General features: G+C 40.9%; 1 protein-coding gene across 1 annotated transcript; it reads left to right on the top strand.

Annotated features, from left to right (window-relative positions):
• Positions 1-3,255: 3,255 nt before the first annotated feature.
• On the top strand, positions 3,256-18,290 carry CHCT1 (CHD1 helical C-terminal domain containing 1). Its single transcript, XM_069078040.1, has 6 exons — positions 3,256-3,306; positions 9,095-9,196; positions 9,542-9,717; positions 10,723-10,822; positions 11,471-11,669; positions 17,337-18,290. The coding sequence occupies exons 1-6, from the start codon at positions 3,256-3,258 to the stop codon at positions 17,420-17,422; spliced, it is 714 nt and encodes a 237-aa protein (XP_068934141.1). The 3' UTR covers positions 17,423-18,290.
• Positions 18,291-18,685: the final 395 nt, after the last annotated feature.

The raw sequence follows: 18,685 nt of genomic DNA, 5'->3' as shown, positions 1-18,685 counted from the left end.
ATATAATCCTAGACTACTACCTTTCTAGACTTATGTCCCTACTATTTGCCCATCTGAAATACAGGACCAGGAGTCCAGCTAGAAGGCTTTCCCTTACATACACCAGGTATTTGAGGAAAATAACATGTTCAAGTGGAGTCATGGGAGCTTTACCTTTTTATATACACCAGAGCTCTAATCAGATTGACTACATGCTTTCCCTGAGTTACCTTTTGGAGGCAGCATTAGAAGCTTGGGATCAGAAAAGGCCTTATGTGGGAAGTGGTACTTGAAATGAACTTTGGAAGAAACTAAGAGAAGTAATATGTAATAAGATTGATTGGAGTCAAGTTGTGAAGGGTTTTCAATACTGAACAGAAGAGTTTGCATTTGATCCTAGACACAATAGGGAGCTTTTAGTGCTTTACTGAGAGGGTAAGTGACATAGTCATAGTTACGCTTTATGAATGTCACTTTGGAAACAATGTGGAGGTTAGATTGGAGAAAGGAGGGATTTGAGGCAGGGAAACAATTTGGAGGCTCTTGCAATAGTCCAGAAGAGAGGTGATGAGGGCACAAACTAATATGGTGGCCATGTGAATCAAGAGAAGAGAATGGATGTGAGAGCAGTGAAGGTAGAATCAACAAGACATAAACTGACTGGATACATGTGGGGTGAGAGATAAGGAATAGCAGAGGGTGACACTCAGATTGGAAACCTGGGTGTCTAGGAGGTGGTACTTTCTACACACTTGGGGAAGTTAGACCGTACCATATCATTGTACTCCCTTTCCAAGCTCTATAACCTAATTAAATCCCCTGCTTGACTTCAGCCTCCTATCCTTCTAGGTCTTCCACTCTGTCACTCACACGAGAGCTAATGTTCCTCCTCATTGCTATTTCTTTTCCCTATCCTCTAATGCATGGCCTTCACTCTAGTTGTACTTTCCTCCATAACCAGCCTTAACTCTTATTTTCTGCCACTTTAATATTTCACTAGTTGCCCCAGAATCCCTTGCTTCCCTTAACTTTTTCCTTTTCTTGACCTTTGAATCTTCTTTTGATTATTCTTTGGTAACACCTACCATTTCCTCCTCTCTTTTTGGCTAAAGAAAGTCCTTAAACCCAGATAAATTTCACCAGAAGACTCATAGCACCATCACCTCAAAAGAGCCCATTCTGTTGCTTAACAATCCCTCTAGTGTCTACCCTTATCAACTTCAAATCTAATTCCCTCTAGGGGCTGTTGCAATTTTGGTTTCTTCCTCACTTAGCAAGCCCTGAGGCCATTTGAGCTTCCCTTGAGCTTCCTTCTGTTAATTCCTCATAGTTTCTCAGCAGCTTCACATACACTGTTCTTTCAGGTTACAAGAGAGTCACTCCTTACCTGTATCCTGTATCCCTACCTGCTCCTGCTCCTTTCTGCCTTCTCTAGGACATGTTCAAGCAGGTATCCCCTCTCCTATTCATCTGCAGTCTCGTCCTTGACTCTTGAACTTTCCCTTTTGCCCACAAATAAACTTGAATCTCGCTAGTCCTAAAACACTTTTCTGAACCCTTTCTACCTCACCTAACTACCATTAAACCTGAAAAGATTACCTCCATCCAGTACCACAACTTCATTATTAACTCTCTCTTCTCAATCCCTTGCAATCTGGCTTCCACTACCACCACTGACCTGAAACTTTTCTTTCTAAAACTGCTCATGACTTCTTAATTACTAAATCCAATGACCTTTTAAAAAAATTTATCCCACTTGACCCCACTTCCCCCAGTCTCTTTGAAGTTGTCTCTGACTTTTCTTTCTCCCTCACCTCAATCCATTCCACCTATACAACATTTCTTTTTTCGTACCCTTCTCTCTGTTTACAGGGCCATCTCCCTAGTCAACATCCTTGTTACCAACCACTTGCACTATTACAATATTCATTTATTTATTTATTTGTAAAATTGTAAAGATTTAGAGGGCAGATTGACTGACACACATTAAAACAAACAAGTGAGCAGACATAATACTGAAACAATTATCTAAACCATATGTTTCAAATCAAGTCAAGATTGAAATGATATCTAGTGTTAAAAATAATGGTTGGCTGGGGCAGCTAGGTAGCACAGCAAGTAAGAGCACCGGCTCCAGTGTCAGGATGACCTGGGGATCGAATCCCGGGCTCAGACACCACACCCAGAAATAACTGGCCGTGTAACCTTGAGCAAGTTACTTAACCCCAATGGCTTTAAAAAAAAAAGAAAAAAGAAAAAAATAACGGTTGGACCCTGTCTTCAGCTCTGAACATACAATAGTCATTTATCTGGATGTCTTGCTTCTCTTCTCTCTATCCTTCTTTTAGGTTACCTGCCAGCAATTTATCATTAAGCAATGATCTGGTCATTTCACTCTTCAGTGATTCCCTATTATCTACTGAGTAAAGTTCGAATTCCAAGTATTTCTGCTCTATATTGGTGTCTTGTTCTCTTACTAGACTATAAGTTCCTTGAGGACAGGGACTCATGACATTAAATTTTTGCATTTTTCTCAGTGCCTATGATAGTGCTAGGTAGTGCAGTGAATAGAACACTTGATAGGCTTGGAGTCAGGAAGAACTGAGATAAAATCTGGCCTCAGACACTTACTAGCTGTGTGACCCTGAGGAAGTCTCTTAACCATGTTTGCCTCAATTTCCTCATCTATAAAATGAGCTGGAAAAGGAAATGGCAAACCACTCCAGTATCTTTGCCAAGAAAACCCCAAATAGAGTCATGAAGTCAGACATGACTGAACAACACAATAATGCTCTGCACACAGTTATTAATAAATTCTTTTTTGTACTTGTATGTAGCTATAATTATGTGCTTAAATCAAGTTCTTATCAGTCTCTGAGCATCTATCTATCTATCATCTATCTATCTATCTGTATGTATGTATGTATGTATGTACATATGGTGGCATCCTCCTGAGTTAGCTTGGTCCTCTAGAAAGGTCTGGGATCCTAAATGAGACTACGTACGTATGTAGTACTCTTCTCCCTGGGCCATACACAGCTGTGTGCCCTTAGAGATGACATTAAGATCTGGCCAGGTATCCTCAGGGGCTTGGAGAGGGTGCTGTTTGGGCAGTTGCCATGGTTCCCCTGTGAGTTCTGGAATCAACCTCCACACTGGGGGGGGGGGGGGGGGGGGGGGGGGGGGGGGCCACTGGGGTCATGGGGGGGGAGGGGAGGGGGGGGGGGGGGGAAGGTGTGTGTCTCCTTTCAGGAGCCCACCAGCCGAGCCGCTGAGATGGAGGCCTCGGATGGGCTAGGGGGTGAAGGGGACAAGGCACAAGAGAAGGTGAAGTAGGGAATTTTGAGGACAGATGACAATAAAGAAGAGAGACATTGAGGGAGGAGCACTGTAAATAAACGAGGAGCTCGAAGAAGATCCAAGGAAGAAGATAAGAAGGGAAAGGAAGTGATTAGTGACCTAGAAAATGATAACCTTGCTTTGGATTAGAGGTCCCACCTTGCTGTTTGATTTGACACAGTTAGCAGGGTGTCTTATGGTCCCCAGTGTCTGAAGTAACTACTGTTGGGGAGAATAGAGGATCTGAAAGTTCATTAGTTTCTTTACAAGTGCATTTACATCATCTTTGTGAGGCATCATGGTTTAGTGGATTACTAGACCTAGAATCAGGAAACCTTGGGTTTCAATCCTCCCTCAGATTCTTAATCTCTTTTAGACTCAGAGTCCTCATCTGTAAAATGAGGTTAATTATAACTAGCACCCACCTCTTGGGATTGTTGAGAGGATCAGATGAGATAATATATGCAAAGTACTTTGCTTAAAGATCTATGTAACTGTGAGTTATTATCTTCATGTATTATCCTGAAAATGTGTTTATACCTAACTTGAATTTGTGTAAATGAATCAGTTAATGTATCCTTCAATTCCGTGGGCCTAAAACGACCTCTTGCCTCTTGCCTTTCAGAGGTCCTTTTTCTGCAAGCTGAATCGATCTACTGTGAAAGACACTTGTGGCTTTTAATTCATTTGCTCCTAGCATTCATTCTCCAACATTTTTGTCATTCAGCAGCACCTTCAACCTTATTTTGCCCTGCCTAGAGGCAAGGCAGGGTGAGAACCAGACTCAGAGGCAGGAAGATAGGGTTCAAGACTAGCCTCTGATTAGTACTAGTCTCTGATTAGTACTAGTTGTGTGATCCTGGGCAAGTCACTTAATGTCTCAAGGTCCTGGACAACTCTCTAAGACTATTAATTGAAAAATAGGTATAGACCAGCTTTAGTAGAGGGACTTTTCTAAGTCAATTAAATCACAAGTCTGGTCTAAAAAATATGCAAGGCACTAGGCTAGAGGCCAGAGAGATGAAGAGGTATGAGACAGAATCCTTGCTCTCAGAGTTACAGTCTAGAAAGGGAGACCAGACATGCAGGAAGGCAAGGCAGCAGCCGCAGGTACTTTGCATGTAATAGGCATTCAGGAAGCATTTGTTGAATTGAATAATAACTGACACTTGGGAAGCACTTACCCTTGGTCACATAGCTAGTAAGCTGATCAAAGGGAGGATTTGAACCTGGATCTTCCTGGCTCAAAGTCTAGCCTTCCAGACATTATGCCACATGGCTGATTAATGCCGTCCAGTGGATGGATGTAAGTACAGAGGAAGAAAAGCTCCCTGCAGGCTGTGCTGTTGTTGGGGAAGGCTTGGAGGAAACCAAACTTTCACTGGGCCTTGAACAGTGGGGAGAAGGTATTTCAGGCCAAAAAATTTTGTGAGCAATGGATAGAGGTGAAACACTATTAGTATTCCATTAAGGAAGATGTCAGAACCGGTTACTTTCAGGTTCATGAATTCTGAAATTTCCTTATCTGATCACAATCTGTTGTCATTCCACCCATCCCTCTGCTTTCTCTTGACCCTCTTGTGGATCCCTCATCTATTGACTTCTTTCCTAGGTTGTCCCTCCTGCATTGACTATCTTTTCTTCCCTTCTTCATCTTAACCTGTTGGTGAACCAGGGCAGCTATACACTGTGCTCTTCTTTCCAGTGCCAGGATCATTCCCACCATCCACTGCCTCTGTTCCTGCTCATGTGCTATTGAATGAAGCTATCTAATTCGAATTTGTTACATCATCTCAACTGGGACCCCGCTGTGGCAAGGAGATTCTTTTACACCTCCCTAATTGACTCACTATCCAACTCACTACAGAGGTTTTTCCAAACCTCTTTGTCCTTTCTCAAACTTCCCATGGCTGCCTTTTCCTCTGCTCTCTCAGTCGAGAATCTTGTCTCATATTTCACTGAAAAAAAACTAAGACCACTTACTGAGAGTTCCCTTTTCTCCCCTCTTTCTTATCTCATATTACCTTGATGCCATCTGCTACTTCACCTCAAGGTCACATGAAAAATGTCCATTCTCTCTGCAGAGCAAACTCTTTTACATACACAAGGGATCCTATTTCCCCCTCTCCTCTTCTGTAGATTGCCCCTTTTATAATCCCCACTTTCTCATTTCAGTCTTTTTCTGTCTACTGGCTATTTCTCTACAAATGTGTCAGTGTCTCTTCCAACTCAAAAAACCCCCAAAACTCACTTCATCTGTCTGTCCCCATTACTTATCATCCTATATCTCTTCACCCTTTTGTAGCTAAATTCTTTAAGAAGGCCATCTATAAACCTGCCTCCACTTCCTTTCCTCTCATTCTCCTGTCAATTCTCTATAGCCTGGTTTCCAACCTCATCATTCAGATGGAACTTCTCTCTGCAAAAAAATGTCTTAATTGCTATTTCTAACAGCCTTTTCTCAGTCCTCATTCTCCTTATGGTCTCTGTAGTGTCTGATAGTGTCAATCACCACCTTCTCCTTGAGACTCTATTCTCACTAGGTTTTCATGACACTGGTCTGTCCTGATTCTTCTCCTCCCACCTTTCTAAAAACTGCTCCTCAGTTTCTTTTGATAGATCTTTGTCCATATCATGCCTGCTAACAGTAAGTGTCCTCCAGGGCTCTTGTTTTAGGCCTTTTCTCCCTCGGTACTCTTTCGCTTAGTGGTTTCGTCAGCTCCCATGGATTCATTTATCATCTCTATGTTGATGATTCTCAGATTTACTGATCACCTAGCCCTAAACTTTCTCCCAGCCTCCAGATTTGAATCTCCAGTTGTCTGTTGGACATCTTGAACTGTATATCTCGTAGACATGTTTTTTTAAATTAAATTTTATTTTATTTTCAGTTCTGAATTCTCTCCCTTCTATCTCCCCCTCACTCGTTGAGAGAGCATGAAAAACAAAATCTGTTAAAATATGTACTTAAAACAAATTCCATCAGTAGTCATGTGCCCAAAAAATGTTTCAATCTGCATTCTGAATCCAGCATCTCTCTCTTTGGAGGTAGGTACCATGTCTCATCATAAGTCCTCTGGAATTATTGGTCATTGTATTGGAGTTCCTAAGTCTTTTAAAGTTTCTTATCTTTATGATATTATTATTATATAAACTTTTCTTCTGTTGCTGCTCACTTCATTTTGCATCAATTCATATGAATCTTCCTGGGTTTCTCTGAAATGATTCAGAATTTTTTACAATACAATAGTATTTTATCATATTCATATACCACAACTTGTTGAGCCATTCTACAATTGTTGGGCATCCCTTCAGTTTATAATTCTTTGCCACCATAAAAAGAGTTTCTATAAATATTTTTGCACATATAAGTTCTCTTTCTATGATCTCTTTTGAGGGGATAAACTTAGTAGCAATATTTCTGGGTTAAAGGGTATGCACAGTTTAATAGCTTTTTGGGCATATTTCCAAACTGATTTCCAGAATGGCTGAAATAGATCAGAGTTCCACTAACAGTGCATTAATGGGTCTATTTTTCAACAGTCCCTCTAGCATTTAACATTTTTCTTTTTTTCAACTTTATCAATCTGACGAGTATGAAGTGGTACCTCAGAATTGTTTTAATTTGCATTCTAGTAATATATATATTATTAGGGATATAGAACATTTTTTACATGGCTATTGATAGTTTGGATTTCTTCCTTGGAAAACTACTATTCATATCCTTTGACCATTTGCCATTTGGGGAATTTGAATTTGAATCAGTTCCCTATATGTTTTAGAAATGAAACTTTTATTTTTTAAACTACTAGAGATATTTTCCTCCTAATTTCCTGCTTCTCTTTTAATTTTGCTTACATTGGTTTGTGCAAAAATTTTAAGTTTTGTGTAATCAAAAATTGTCCATTTCACCTTCTGTGAGCCTCTCTATCTTTTGTTTTGTCATTAACTTTTCCCCTATACATAAATTTGGTAATTTTTTTTTCACATTCCTCTGATTTGTTTATGATGTTACCCTTTATGTCTAAATCATTTACTCATTTGGAGCTTGCCTTGGCATATGGGATGAGATGGCCTATTCCTTGTTTTCCCAACAGTTTTTGTCAAATAGTGAGTTCTTGCCCCAGTAGGTGGAATATCCCATTAAACATCTTAAACTCAACACATCTAAAACTGAACTTCTTATTTTCTTCCCCCCAGAGAAGAACCTTCCCCTTTTCTGAATTTGCCTGTTACTACAGAGTGTGTTGCTATCCTTCCAGTTACCTTGGCTTACAACTGAGCTGTCATCTTCTCCTTTCTTTCTATCACTCTCCCCCCATGGCCAAATCTTTGTTGTTGTGGTCTTGTCAATTCTGCCTTTGTAATATGTCCTATATGTCCTCTTCTCTCTTCTGCCACTACTGTGGTGTGGGCTCTCATGGACTTTCAGTAGCCTTTTGCTTAGTTTCCCTTCTTTCTCCAGTCCATCCTCCACTCAGCTGGATCAAATGGATCTTCCTAAAATACATGTCTGACCTCCATACTCAAAAATCTCCAGTGACTCTTATGATTTCTAGGATCAAACATAAAACCATCTGTCTGACTTTTAAAGTCCTTCATATACTTCCCCTTTCCGATCTTTACCAATCTTATTACATCTTACTCTCTTCTTACATGTACTCTCAGTAACACTGGCCTCCTTGCTGTCTCTTGCACAATATACTTCATCTCCCAACTCTAGGCCTTTTCACTGGCTGTACCCATGCCTATAATGGTCTCCCTTCTGGCCTACCATCTTCTAACTTTACTGGCTTCCTTCAAGTTTCAGCTAAAATCTTACCTTCTACAAGAAGCCTTTCCCCAGGGGCAGCTAGGTGGTGCAGTAAGTAGAACACCAGCCCAGGAGTCAGGAGGATCTGAGTTCAAATCTGACCTCAGACACTTAACACTTACTAGCTGTGTGACCTTAGGCAAGTCACTTAATCCCAATTGCTCTGCCTTCCCCCCTCCAAAAAGACAAACAAAACCCAAAACAAACCAACCAAAACCCAATCACCCCCCCAAAAAAACAACAACAAAAAGAAGCCTTTACCCCTTCTGTTTGAGATTATTTCTAATTTATCCTGTATATATCTTGTTTGACACAATTGTTTGCATGTTGTCTCCCCTTTTCGATTGTGAGCTCCATGATAGCAGGTGCTGTTGTCTTTCTTTGTATCCCCAGTGCTTAGTTAACACAGTGCCTGGCAAATAGTGGGTGCTTAATAAATGCTTGGTGACTGACTTTCAATGCTACATGGATTTAATTATTTACATTTGACTTCAGGTAAAATGACTAATTGAGCTACTATGACACCTGGTTGCATTCTGTCCCCCAGCAGCAGTTGTAAGCAACTGGTGGGGTCCTACTAGCCTTTATAAGTCATGTATGCTAGTCAAAAAGTTAAATGTTTTTACTGAAAATCTTAAGCAGGTTTTAGCTGGGGTCAGGCAGGACATATTTGCCGAATCAGTTGCTTATTGGATGCCCATCTCCTAGTGTCCCTATTTTCTAAGTTGGTTCTTTGTATGGGGTTGGGGCTGAGAGGGTATTTAATATGGTTCTGTTAATATTGATTTGAGAGAATTGGGGCAGAAAGGAAAGGGTCATGTTAGAGCTTTGGTACATAGTGGCCCAGTCCAGACTGCCAGGTTGGCTTCAGCGGAAACCCTGATCAGCCCCACTCCCCTAGCTAGAAGAAGAGAGTAGGCCCTCCACCCCACCCCACCCCCAGCCCAGGCCTGTGTCCTACAGGTGACAGAGGCACCCTGTTTGGAGAGAAGCTCCAGCAACATCCCAGCTGGAGACTCACTCATCCGTCATGCAGAGGGCCTCGGACAGGACACCTTCAAAATTGTGAGTGAGGAATTCACAAAGTTTTGTCTCATTTCTTTGACCCTTTGGAAAGTGTGGGTAGTTCTCATATCTGCAGGGTACTTCCACAGAGCCAAAGATCCTTGGAGACATAAGGATATGAAGTCAGATATCAGTCATCATTTCCCCTGCCTTATGGCACTGTGGTCAAAGGCCCATTTTATCTCATAGATGGAGAGTTAGGACCTGGGGAAGGGAAGGAGCAGGAGGAAGACTGGCCCCTGTACTTTAATTGTGTGGGATCCTTTGCTTTGTTCTGGCTGCCCCATGACCAGAGGAAAAATAAGCCCCTGACTTTCTCTAACTATGCCTGTTATCTCCTCTTAGTGTAAAGAATACTTGAGACCTCTAAAGAAGTTTCTTCGAAAGTTGCACTTGCCCCAGGACCTACCCCAAAAGAAGAAACTTAAGTACATGAAGAGGAGTCTGATGGTCCTAGGGGACCACATCAATACCTTCCTGCAGCATTATTGCCGAGCTTGGGAAATCAAGCATTGGAGGAAGTATGGCACTTCCCTCCCTAAATGTCCTACTACTGAGTTCCCTCCTTCATAGGATCATTGTGGGGCTAAAAGGAGGGAGAGAGGAAAAGGAAAACTGAGAGACTATTTTTGTCAAGTAGATCTCTGGGCCACCCCTACTGCATTCAATCAATTAATCAATCAACCAACAAGCATTCATTAAATGCCTATTGTGTGCCAGGCACTTTGCTAAGTACAAAAGTGGATCAGTCCTACCTCTCAAGAAGCTTACATTCTAATAGGGTGACAATATATACATATATAAATATATACATACAAATGAATCTAAGGTAGTTCAGGGAGAGAAGGCACTAGCAGTTGGGGAAATCTTAAAAGTTCCATGTAGGATGGTATGCATGAGCTAGGTCTTGAGGAAACAAGGGGAAAAAAAAATGTTCAGCATCCTTTACTTTTGGGGAGAAGTCTGGTCAATGGGAAACCTTGAGGATTTCAAGGACTGGGAAAAATGGTAAGGGGAATGTGATGGATACTTGTTTAGGGCAGCACTGCCCCCAACATGATCATGCCTGGTATCTTAACATCTCTTGACCACAAAGTACTGCACGCTCTCCTGGACTCAGAACTCAACCAGATTAGAAGGATCAACCAGTCAATAAACATTAAGTGTCTACTATGTGCTAGGCGATATACTAAGCACTGGGGATGTAACTCATATAAAAAGAAAGACAGTCCCTGCCTTCAAGGAATTTAAACTCTAACATCTTCAAGGGTCACATCTTATTAAATTATTCAAAGAAAGGAGCGGGGAGTTCTTGACTTGCTCAGCAAACCAAGGTATCCTTAAATTGACACCTCCTCCACTTTCTACCCATTCTCCAACGCCTACCAAATAATTCAGCCTTACTTGTGTGATCTGGGATAGGGCAATCGATCCCAGGACATTTTGACTCCCCAGTGAGGGAGATTGCTTCCTCTTTGGCCCAGCTTTTATCAATGCTCAGTTGTTTTCCTGTCTCTTGTCCCCAGGATGCTCTGGCGTTTCATCTCCCTCTTCTCAGAGCTGGATGCCAAATTACTGCGTCGACTGTACAAGTACAGCAAGAGCGACCAGAATGCCAAATTCCTGGTAAAGAAGGTCTCCTCCTCATTTCCCAACCCATTTCCCCCATCCCACAGGCTCCTCAGGGAGACATTCTTCTCATTGATTTAACTTTGGTCATAGAAGAAACTAGGGATCCTTGGCAGGAATGTGACAGAGATGTTCAGGATACCTTCTCTTGTTTCTTCTCCCTTGGACATCCAGAGAACAGAGAACAAGGCCACTGTAGGCTGAGTAATGGGATTTTCCCTGTCCAAGTGAACACTAGTCATAGGTCTGACTGGGAAAGTCAGCTCCTTCCCACCTCTAGCTCCCCATACAAAATAGTCAGGTAGAAACCAAAGGTAGAAAGGACCCAGTCTGGAATCTAGAGTTCAAAAGGTTATTCACCTTTTTTTTTTCTGGCTTTCAGCCATATTTTTAAAGGACCACGGGTGAAGTGGAGAGAGAGGATTCCTCTAGAAGGCATGTTGAGAATTGGAGTCCTGATTTTCTTTTTCAGAGAGAGAAGCAGAGAAGGAGGCAGCGCTGTCTGACCTATGGATTCTAATGGCCAGCTTTAGGTCACTTTCCCCAACTTTGTCTATGCTTGGAGGGTGGAGTAGAGACTAAGAATTTGGTGTCTCCTTTTCCTTCCCTGATGCATGACCTGCCTGGCATCCTATATGTTTACAGGTGGCATTCCGGCCCTTGGACACCTCAGAGACAATCATCTCCCCTACTGAGCAAAGCAACAGCCTGCCCAAGCTCTATAATGCCTGGGGCCTCCACCGGGACTCCAGCTGTACAAAAGAAAAACTCAACAGGATGCAGGACAACCCCCCAGAAACCTCCCTTTCTGGGGAGCAGAAACATGGTAGCCAGGTCAAGAGAGGTAATGCCAACATGCTCTAGGAGGGAAATTCTTGGGAGAATTGGCCCCAGTGCTAGCTACTCAAAATCAGGGCAGGATAACCTGGCAGCTGGAGTGCAACATCAGACATATTTCTCCCCCAGGGAGAAAAAAGAAGCAAGAAATGAGGAATTAGCTGCAGTGTAAAACTGCTGATGGCTGATTTCAGACTCCCTGGGTATTCAAATGAACTCTGGATGCTATAGAGGAGATTCCTGGAAAGGGTGGAAGGTTGTCCTAAATGACTCCCAAGATCCCTTCCAAAAGAGAATAATGAAGCTGTGGGATTACAAAATTAGGCTTACTCCAATAAAGGGACCAGCCCTAAGAAGTGGAAGTGGGGGACAAAATACCAACCCTTCTACTTTGCCTGGGACTGGGAGAGGCCCTAACATCATAATAATGATTATAACTGACATTGATATACTATTTTAATGTTTGCTAAGAGCTTTACATATATTGTCTCCTGATAGGAGTTCTCAGAAGTTGGTACTCTATTATCCCTATTTTTCAGATGAGGAAACTGAGGCCCAGGGAGATTTAAGTGACTTGCCCCAGGGTCACATAAGTGTCTAAGTCAAGACTCAAACCTAGGTCATCCTGATATAAGCCTAAAACTACATCTTCCTTTCTCACAAGAGTTGATAAGGGCTAGTCATTTCTATTTTTAGAACTCTGACTAGGAAATAGCTAGGGAATTTGAGAGAGGACATGTTGTTCTGAAGAGCTTACAGCTCAGGGCCTCAAGAAAAACTTTTTTTATCCCAAATTCCACTGGATCTGCCGACATGAGCCTTTTCTACTCCCACACTTGGTCTCAGCCCACAGGGCAGCTCTGCTGTGAGCACAAATCTGAGCCAAATAGGAATGTAGGGGTTGAGGAGAGAAGAGGAATCAATGCAATATGCATATATTAAGCATCTACTGTGTACAGACCACCATTCATAGTGCTAACACACACAAACACACACACATCAAAAGAGAAAGATAAAATATGGATATTTAAATTGAGAGTTCTTAAAGCTAGCCCAGTCCCCTATTTTACAGGATCTCATATCCTGAGATATGAAATAATTTTACCCTGGTTTACACCATTTACTGTCAACGTGGGTACTTTCTTCTTTCTTTGATTGCATCAGGGGTATAATCTCAGTAGTGGTATCACTATGTTAAAGGATATATACAATTTAGTAATTTGGGAGGCATAGGTCCAAGTTGCATTCCAGAATTGCTGAATCATTTCATAACTCTACCAGAGTACATTATTGTGCTGTTTTCCTGCAGGTTCCCCTAATATTTGTCACTTTTTCTTGGTCACCTTTGCCAATCTGAGCAGCTCACAGTTGCTTTAATTTTCATTTCTTTAATTATTAGTGATTTGGAGCAATCTTTTTCATATAGCTACTGATAGCTTTGTTTTTTCCCTTTAAACACAACTTAAGTGCTTTGACCCTCCTTCAACTGGGAAATGGCTCTTATTTTTATATATCATTTTTTTTTGTATATCTTGGAAATAAAACCTATATCAGAGAAATGCTGCAAAGATTCCCCATCCCACCCCCAGTTAACTGTTCCCTTTCTAGTTTTAGCTGCATTCAAACTACAAGTTAAAAAAATATTTTTAATTGATAAAAATTAACCTCTCACTCCAATGTCCCCCCTGCATTGAAAAAGAAATTTAAACAAAACTTTTGTGGCAAATATGCATAGTAATAATAGTAACTAGCATTTATGTAGTACTTTAAGGTTTGTATATTTAACAAATATTCTCTCATTTTACCTTCACAAAAACTCTCAGGGAAAGGTGCTACTATTATTCCCATTTTACAAATGAGGAAACCAAGACAGAGGTTCAGTGGCTTGCCCAAAGTCAGACAGTTAGGGTCTGAGGTCACATTTGAATCCAAGTCTTCCTGATTCATCACTGCATTGTCCATGTCCTAAAAAATGTCTCACTCTGTATACTGAGTCCTTCTCTATCAGGAAATATGCAGTAGATTTCATAATGAGTCCTCTAAAATTATGGTTGATCACTGAGTTTGATCAGTTTCCTGTTCTCTGTTCCTGTATTTTGTAAAGAAGAGAGTGGGAAGAGGAGTGTGCTTGTCAAGAGTGCTCTAGGTTTGATGCAATCTGTCTTTGCTCCCCTGACTCTCTTTTCTCTGTGTCCAAAGCCCAATAACAGGTTCTTATCCTTTCTTTTAAAATTCCTCCTTGTGATCTACCCTCTAAAGTTAAAAGTTTTCACTCTCTCTTTTCCCTTTTCACTTCTCTTTCCCTGTGGAGCAAAATATATTTCTGCACCCAACTATATGTGTGTATTCCCTTCTCTGCCTATATTAAAGTGATGCTCAAATGTCATGCTCTTCTCCAACTTCTTCCTCCTTGTTTGTATAGTCTTCAACTTGTCCATATAAATTATGGAAGAGGGGCGGCCAGGTAGCACAGCGAGTAAGAGCACCGGCTCCAGTGTCGGGATGACCTGGATCAAATCCGGGCTCAGATACTTAGCACCACACCCAGAAATAACTGGCCGTGTAACCTTGAGCAATTTACTTAACCCCGATTGCTTTATTTAAAAAAATAAATAAATAAATTATGGAAGAATGTCCCCCATCTTTTGTCTCTTCCCCCATAACATATTCCTTCCTCCACCCCCTTTCCTTTCTTCTAAGATCATCAAAACATAAAAAAAAATACCCTCTAGGCCCTCCATCTCAATAGATTCTCTCTATGGTGCTTGACGATAATAAGAGTTCCAGCAGGGCTCAGGTACCATGTCCTGTGTTAGAGTATAAAAGGCTATCCTTGTTTATTGCCTTGTGATTGATCATTCATATTTGTCTTTATATTTATCTCTTGACTCTTATTTGTATTTCAGAGTTCCTATGCAGCTCTGATCTTTTCATCAGGAAGGCTTGAAAGTACTATTTCCTTAAAGATTCATCCCCACCACCCCCATAGGATTATACTCATTTGTTCGGGAAAGTTATTTTTGTTTGTAAGACTAACTCTTTTGTCTTCTGGAACATTGTATTCCAAGTTCTCCACTTCTTTAAAGTGGTGGCTGCTAAATCTTATGTGATCCCAACTGCAGTTCCTTGGCACCTTAATTCTTTCCGGCAATTTGCAGTGGTTTTTCTTTGACCTGGAAGGTCTGAATTTTAGTTATTATATTCTAGGGAGTTTTTAATTTGTATTCTGCCCTCTGGTTCTAAGACATCTAGGTAGTTTTCTTTACTAATTTCTTTTTTTTTTTTAAAGCAATCAGGTTAAGTAATTTGCTCAAGGTTACATGGCCAGTTATTTCTGGGAGTAGTGTTGAGTATCTGAGCCCAGGATTCGATCTCCAGGTCATCCCGACACTGGAGCCGTTGCTCTTACTCACTGAGCCACCTGGCCGCCCCTTCTTTACTAATTTCTTAAAATATGATCTCTAAGCTCTTTTTTGGCCCTGGCTTTCCAATAGTCTTAAATGACCTCTCCTTGATCTGTTTTCCAGGTCAGTTATTTTTTAATTTTAATTTATTTTCAGTTCCATGTTATCTCCCTTTTTCTGTCCCCACCCTTTGAGAAAAAAATAAATATATACACACACAGTTATGTAGAACATATTTCTGTGTTAGCAAGTTCCAAAATAGCAAGAAAAATAAAGGAAAAAAAATGCTTCAATCTCCACTGAGTCCATTAGCATTTTATATGTGTCCTTTGGAGTGTGGTGGTAGATCATTGTATTGATCAGAGTTACTAACTCTTTTACAGTTGATTTTCCTTACATTACTATCACAGTGTAGACTGTATTCCTGGTTCTGCTCATTTCACTTTGCATCAGTTCACATAGGTCTTCCCAGGTTTTTCTGAAACCATCCCCTTCATCAGTTCTTATTGCAAAATAGTGTATTGTTCAGCCATTCCCCAATTGATGAAAATCCTGTGTCCAACTTTTGCTACCACAAAAAGAGCTGCTATATTTTTGTAAACATGGAATTTTTTTATTTATAAAATCATTTTTGGCTTAACCCCCCCCCCCCAACTCTTTACCTCTTTTCAGAATTCTAGGTGAACTTGCATCCAAATTGTGCTTTTCTTAAGGCTTTGCTTGTATATGTTTTGAATCCATTCTCTTTTTTCAGGTTTCTGTCTTGAGCATCCCTATTACCATTTTAACCTTTTATGGTAGGATTTTGTTTCTGTGGTTTGCTAGTTCTTTCAGCCTTACTTCGGGCCACAGTCAGGGTCAGAATTACAGAGCTATTGTTTGTTTCTATACTTGTTCCTCACTCAGTATATATAACTTAATTCACAACTGATTCCTACCCTAGATCACCACCCCTATTTGCAGTTACCCTTCTCCATCTTCACTGGATTTGTGACCCAGCACAGGTCAGTGTGCAATAGAACTACCAGTTGGCATCTATTCTTGTTCCTTGAAGTCAGGTTGCTCTTCAATCCCTATGCTGGAATGTTTAGTGTTTCCATTCTAGACCCAGTTGCCAGGATCCATAAACTTGTCTTTCTGTTCCAAGTTGAGCTGGCAATATGATTCAATGATTTCTTTCCTTGGATTTCCCAATCAGAACTTTTTCTGGTGTGCTTTTGAGATATTTGTGGAGTAGTTGTGGGGAAAAGCTTGGTCATTTTGGCTGTTTGCCCCTAATCTTCTCATTTTACAAATGTTAAAATGGAGTCCAAGAAAAGCAGCAGAACCAGGACTCAGGAAAGGACAGCTTTCTTCACTTAGTTTTTGTTGGCATGATAAAACTTTTTGTGCTCTTTCCATTTCATCATACTACTTTAAACTTGGTTGAAATAGCCATTGGGTAGCAGTATTTTCTCATTATTATTGAAGTCATGAAGATGGGGATTAAAAGTTATTTTTATGTTTAATATGATTGTACATATATAACCTGTATCAGATTACATGTCATTTTGGGGAGGGGAGCAAGGGAGAAAAAATGTGGAACTCAAAATCTTGTAAAAGTGAATGTGGAAAATTATCTTTGCATGTAATTGGAAAAAATAAAATGCTATTAAGTGGGGGGGGGAAGGAAAAAAGTTATTCTCAAAGTTGTGTCCTGAAATGAAGAAAACAGGCTCATCATGGGGGGCCTGTCTGAGCTGCTAGGAGACATGGGGGGACAGCACTGATCTGGAGTCAGGGGGGTTGAATTCTGGTCCATATTATGCCATTAACCACATGTGTGACCGTGGCTAACCTTTGAGTTCTCTGACTTGTTTCCTCATCTGTAAAATGGAGTTGCTTTGAAGAAGGGAGAGGCAATACATGTAAAGCACTTTGGACTTACTCAGTCTGATCAACAAAGTGACTAATCATGATTTCAGAGAACTAATAATGGACAAGAGGTAATGGACTGATGGGCATTTTTTGGGCATGATCAATGCAGGACTGTGTTTTGCTTGGCTATGCATATTTGTTACAAAGGTTTTGTTTTAATTTTCAGTGGGGGGTGGGTGGGAGAGAAAATATATTTTTGTTCATTTAAAAAATTAAACCTCAAAAACAAATGTAAATAGTTTTGGGAAAAGTAAGACATAATAGTAACCAACAATTCCTTTATTCTTCACACCCCTTGCTCTGTAGGCTGGGATTCCATGCTGACAAGACCTTCTTTATTACCTTTTTTTCAGACTCTATAAAAAAACCTTCCCACAAACCAAAACTGAAGAGAAGGAGAATGAAGGAAGCCCTCAGAACCCCTGAGAGCCATCCATAGGAGGATCCACCGACAGTGAACCCAGCTTCCCTACTGTCCTGAATAACTCTGCTTACTTCAACACCTACAACTCCTTCTACCCCAGAATCTTCTTCTCTATATCAAAGCTTTTGGTTTTGGGGAGAAGATAGAATGGGAAGAGATATGGGGGAGGGAGAGAAGACAAAATTATCTTTATTCACAGATCATTGGGAGTGGCAATTAGTAGATAGGGAGGGAAATAAACATACTAAAATTCATCTTTAGCTTGGCCAGTCTATTCAGTTACAGGAGACTGGGAAGTAAAGAAATGAGTTGGTTGGGGGGAAGTGGACAGGGGAGGGGAAAGCATTTCTCAACAAGGAAAACCACACCCCAATGTCTTCATCCACATCAAATGAGATTAAAATAAATTTAGCTTAGAAGGGTAAAAGTTATGAAAGTGTTGAATGTAGAAAGGTCTTTTAGTACTCTTTCCTTAGTACAGTCTACTAATGCTTATGTTTCAGGTCTTTTGAGTACCTGCCGCATGTCCTGTTCCCTTCCTCTTGTCACCTCCTAAGTTGTTATGTACTAGTCTGGTTCAGATGGTGCTGATACAGGGTTATTAAGGATGGCTTTCAATTTCTTGAAGTGCTGATAGTGATTGTGGGGTATTGACAAATGAAGACAAAAGGCTGTCAGTGCAGCTGGTATTCTTAACTGAAGAGGGACAATTTGCCCCCGCCCCCGGAGATAGCTTTCTTAAATTGTTGTGTTTGTTCTTTATCAAAGAGGATCATGACATTAGGGAGATGATGAAATGATTTGCAGTTGACTTTGAGTGAGGGAGGGCTGTGCAAGGTCACCAGTCTCACTTTCTCCTCCAGAGCCATCTGGGTCCAATGGCCAGATATTTATCAGGATAACTGGAGATGGCTCAGGATAGAATGGGAGACTCTGACCCTTATAGGTTAAGGTCTTTTCAGGTTCTCACTTTTGAGTAAGGTAAAGGCCATTCATTGAATAGGCCTCTTTAAGAAGTGTCAAGGGGTTACCCCTTTAATTAAAAAAATAAATTCAAACCAGAAAGGGAAGACCCTCAGGGTTGCTGGCTAAAAAAGAAACATTCACTATTTACATTCACTCAAGTCAGGAGGGCCCACAAAATAGCCATTAAGTGGTGCTTGGGCAGGGACCTATTGTTGTAAGGTTTGGTCTTTGAGAAGAAAGAAGGAAAGGAGGGAAGGAAGGAGGGAAGGAAGGGAAGGAAGGAAGGAAGGAAGGAAGGAAGGAAGGAAGGAA

Source organism: Petaurus breviceps, unplaced genomic scaffold (assembly GCF_028583685.1).
Source record: "Petaurus breviceps papuanus isolate PSGF00001 unplaced genomic scaffold, PetGlider_PUasm1.0 91023, whole genome shotgun sequence".
Taxonomy (NCBI): domain Eukaryota; kingdom Metazoa; phylum Chordata; class Mammalia; order Diprotodontia; family Petauridae; genus Petaurus; species Petaurus breviceps.
This window is presented reverse-complemented; position numbering and strand designations above follow the sequence as displayed.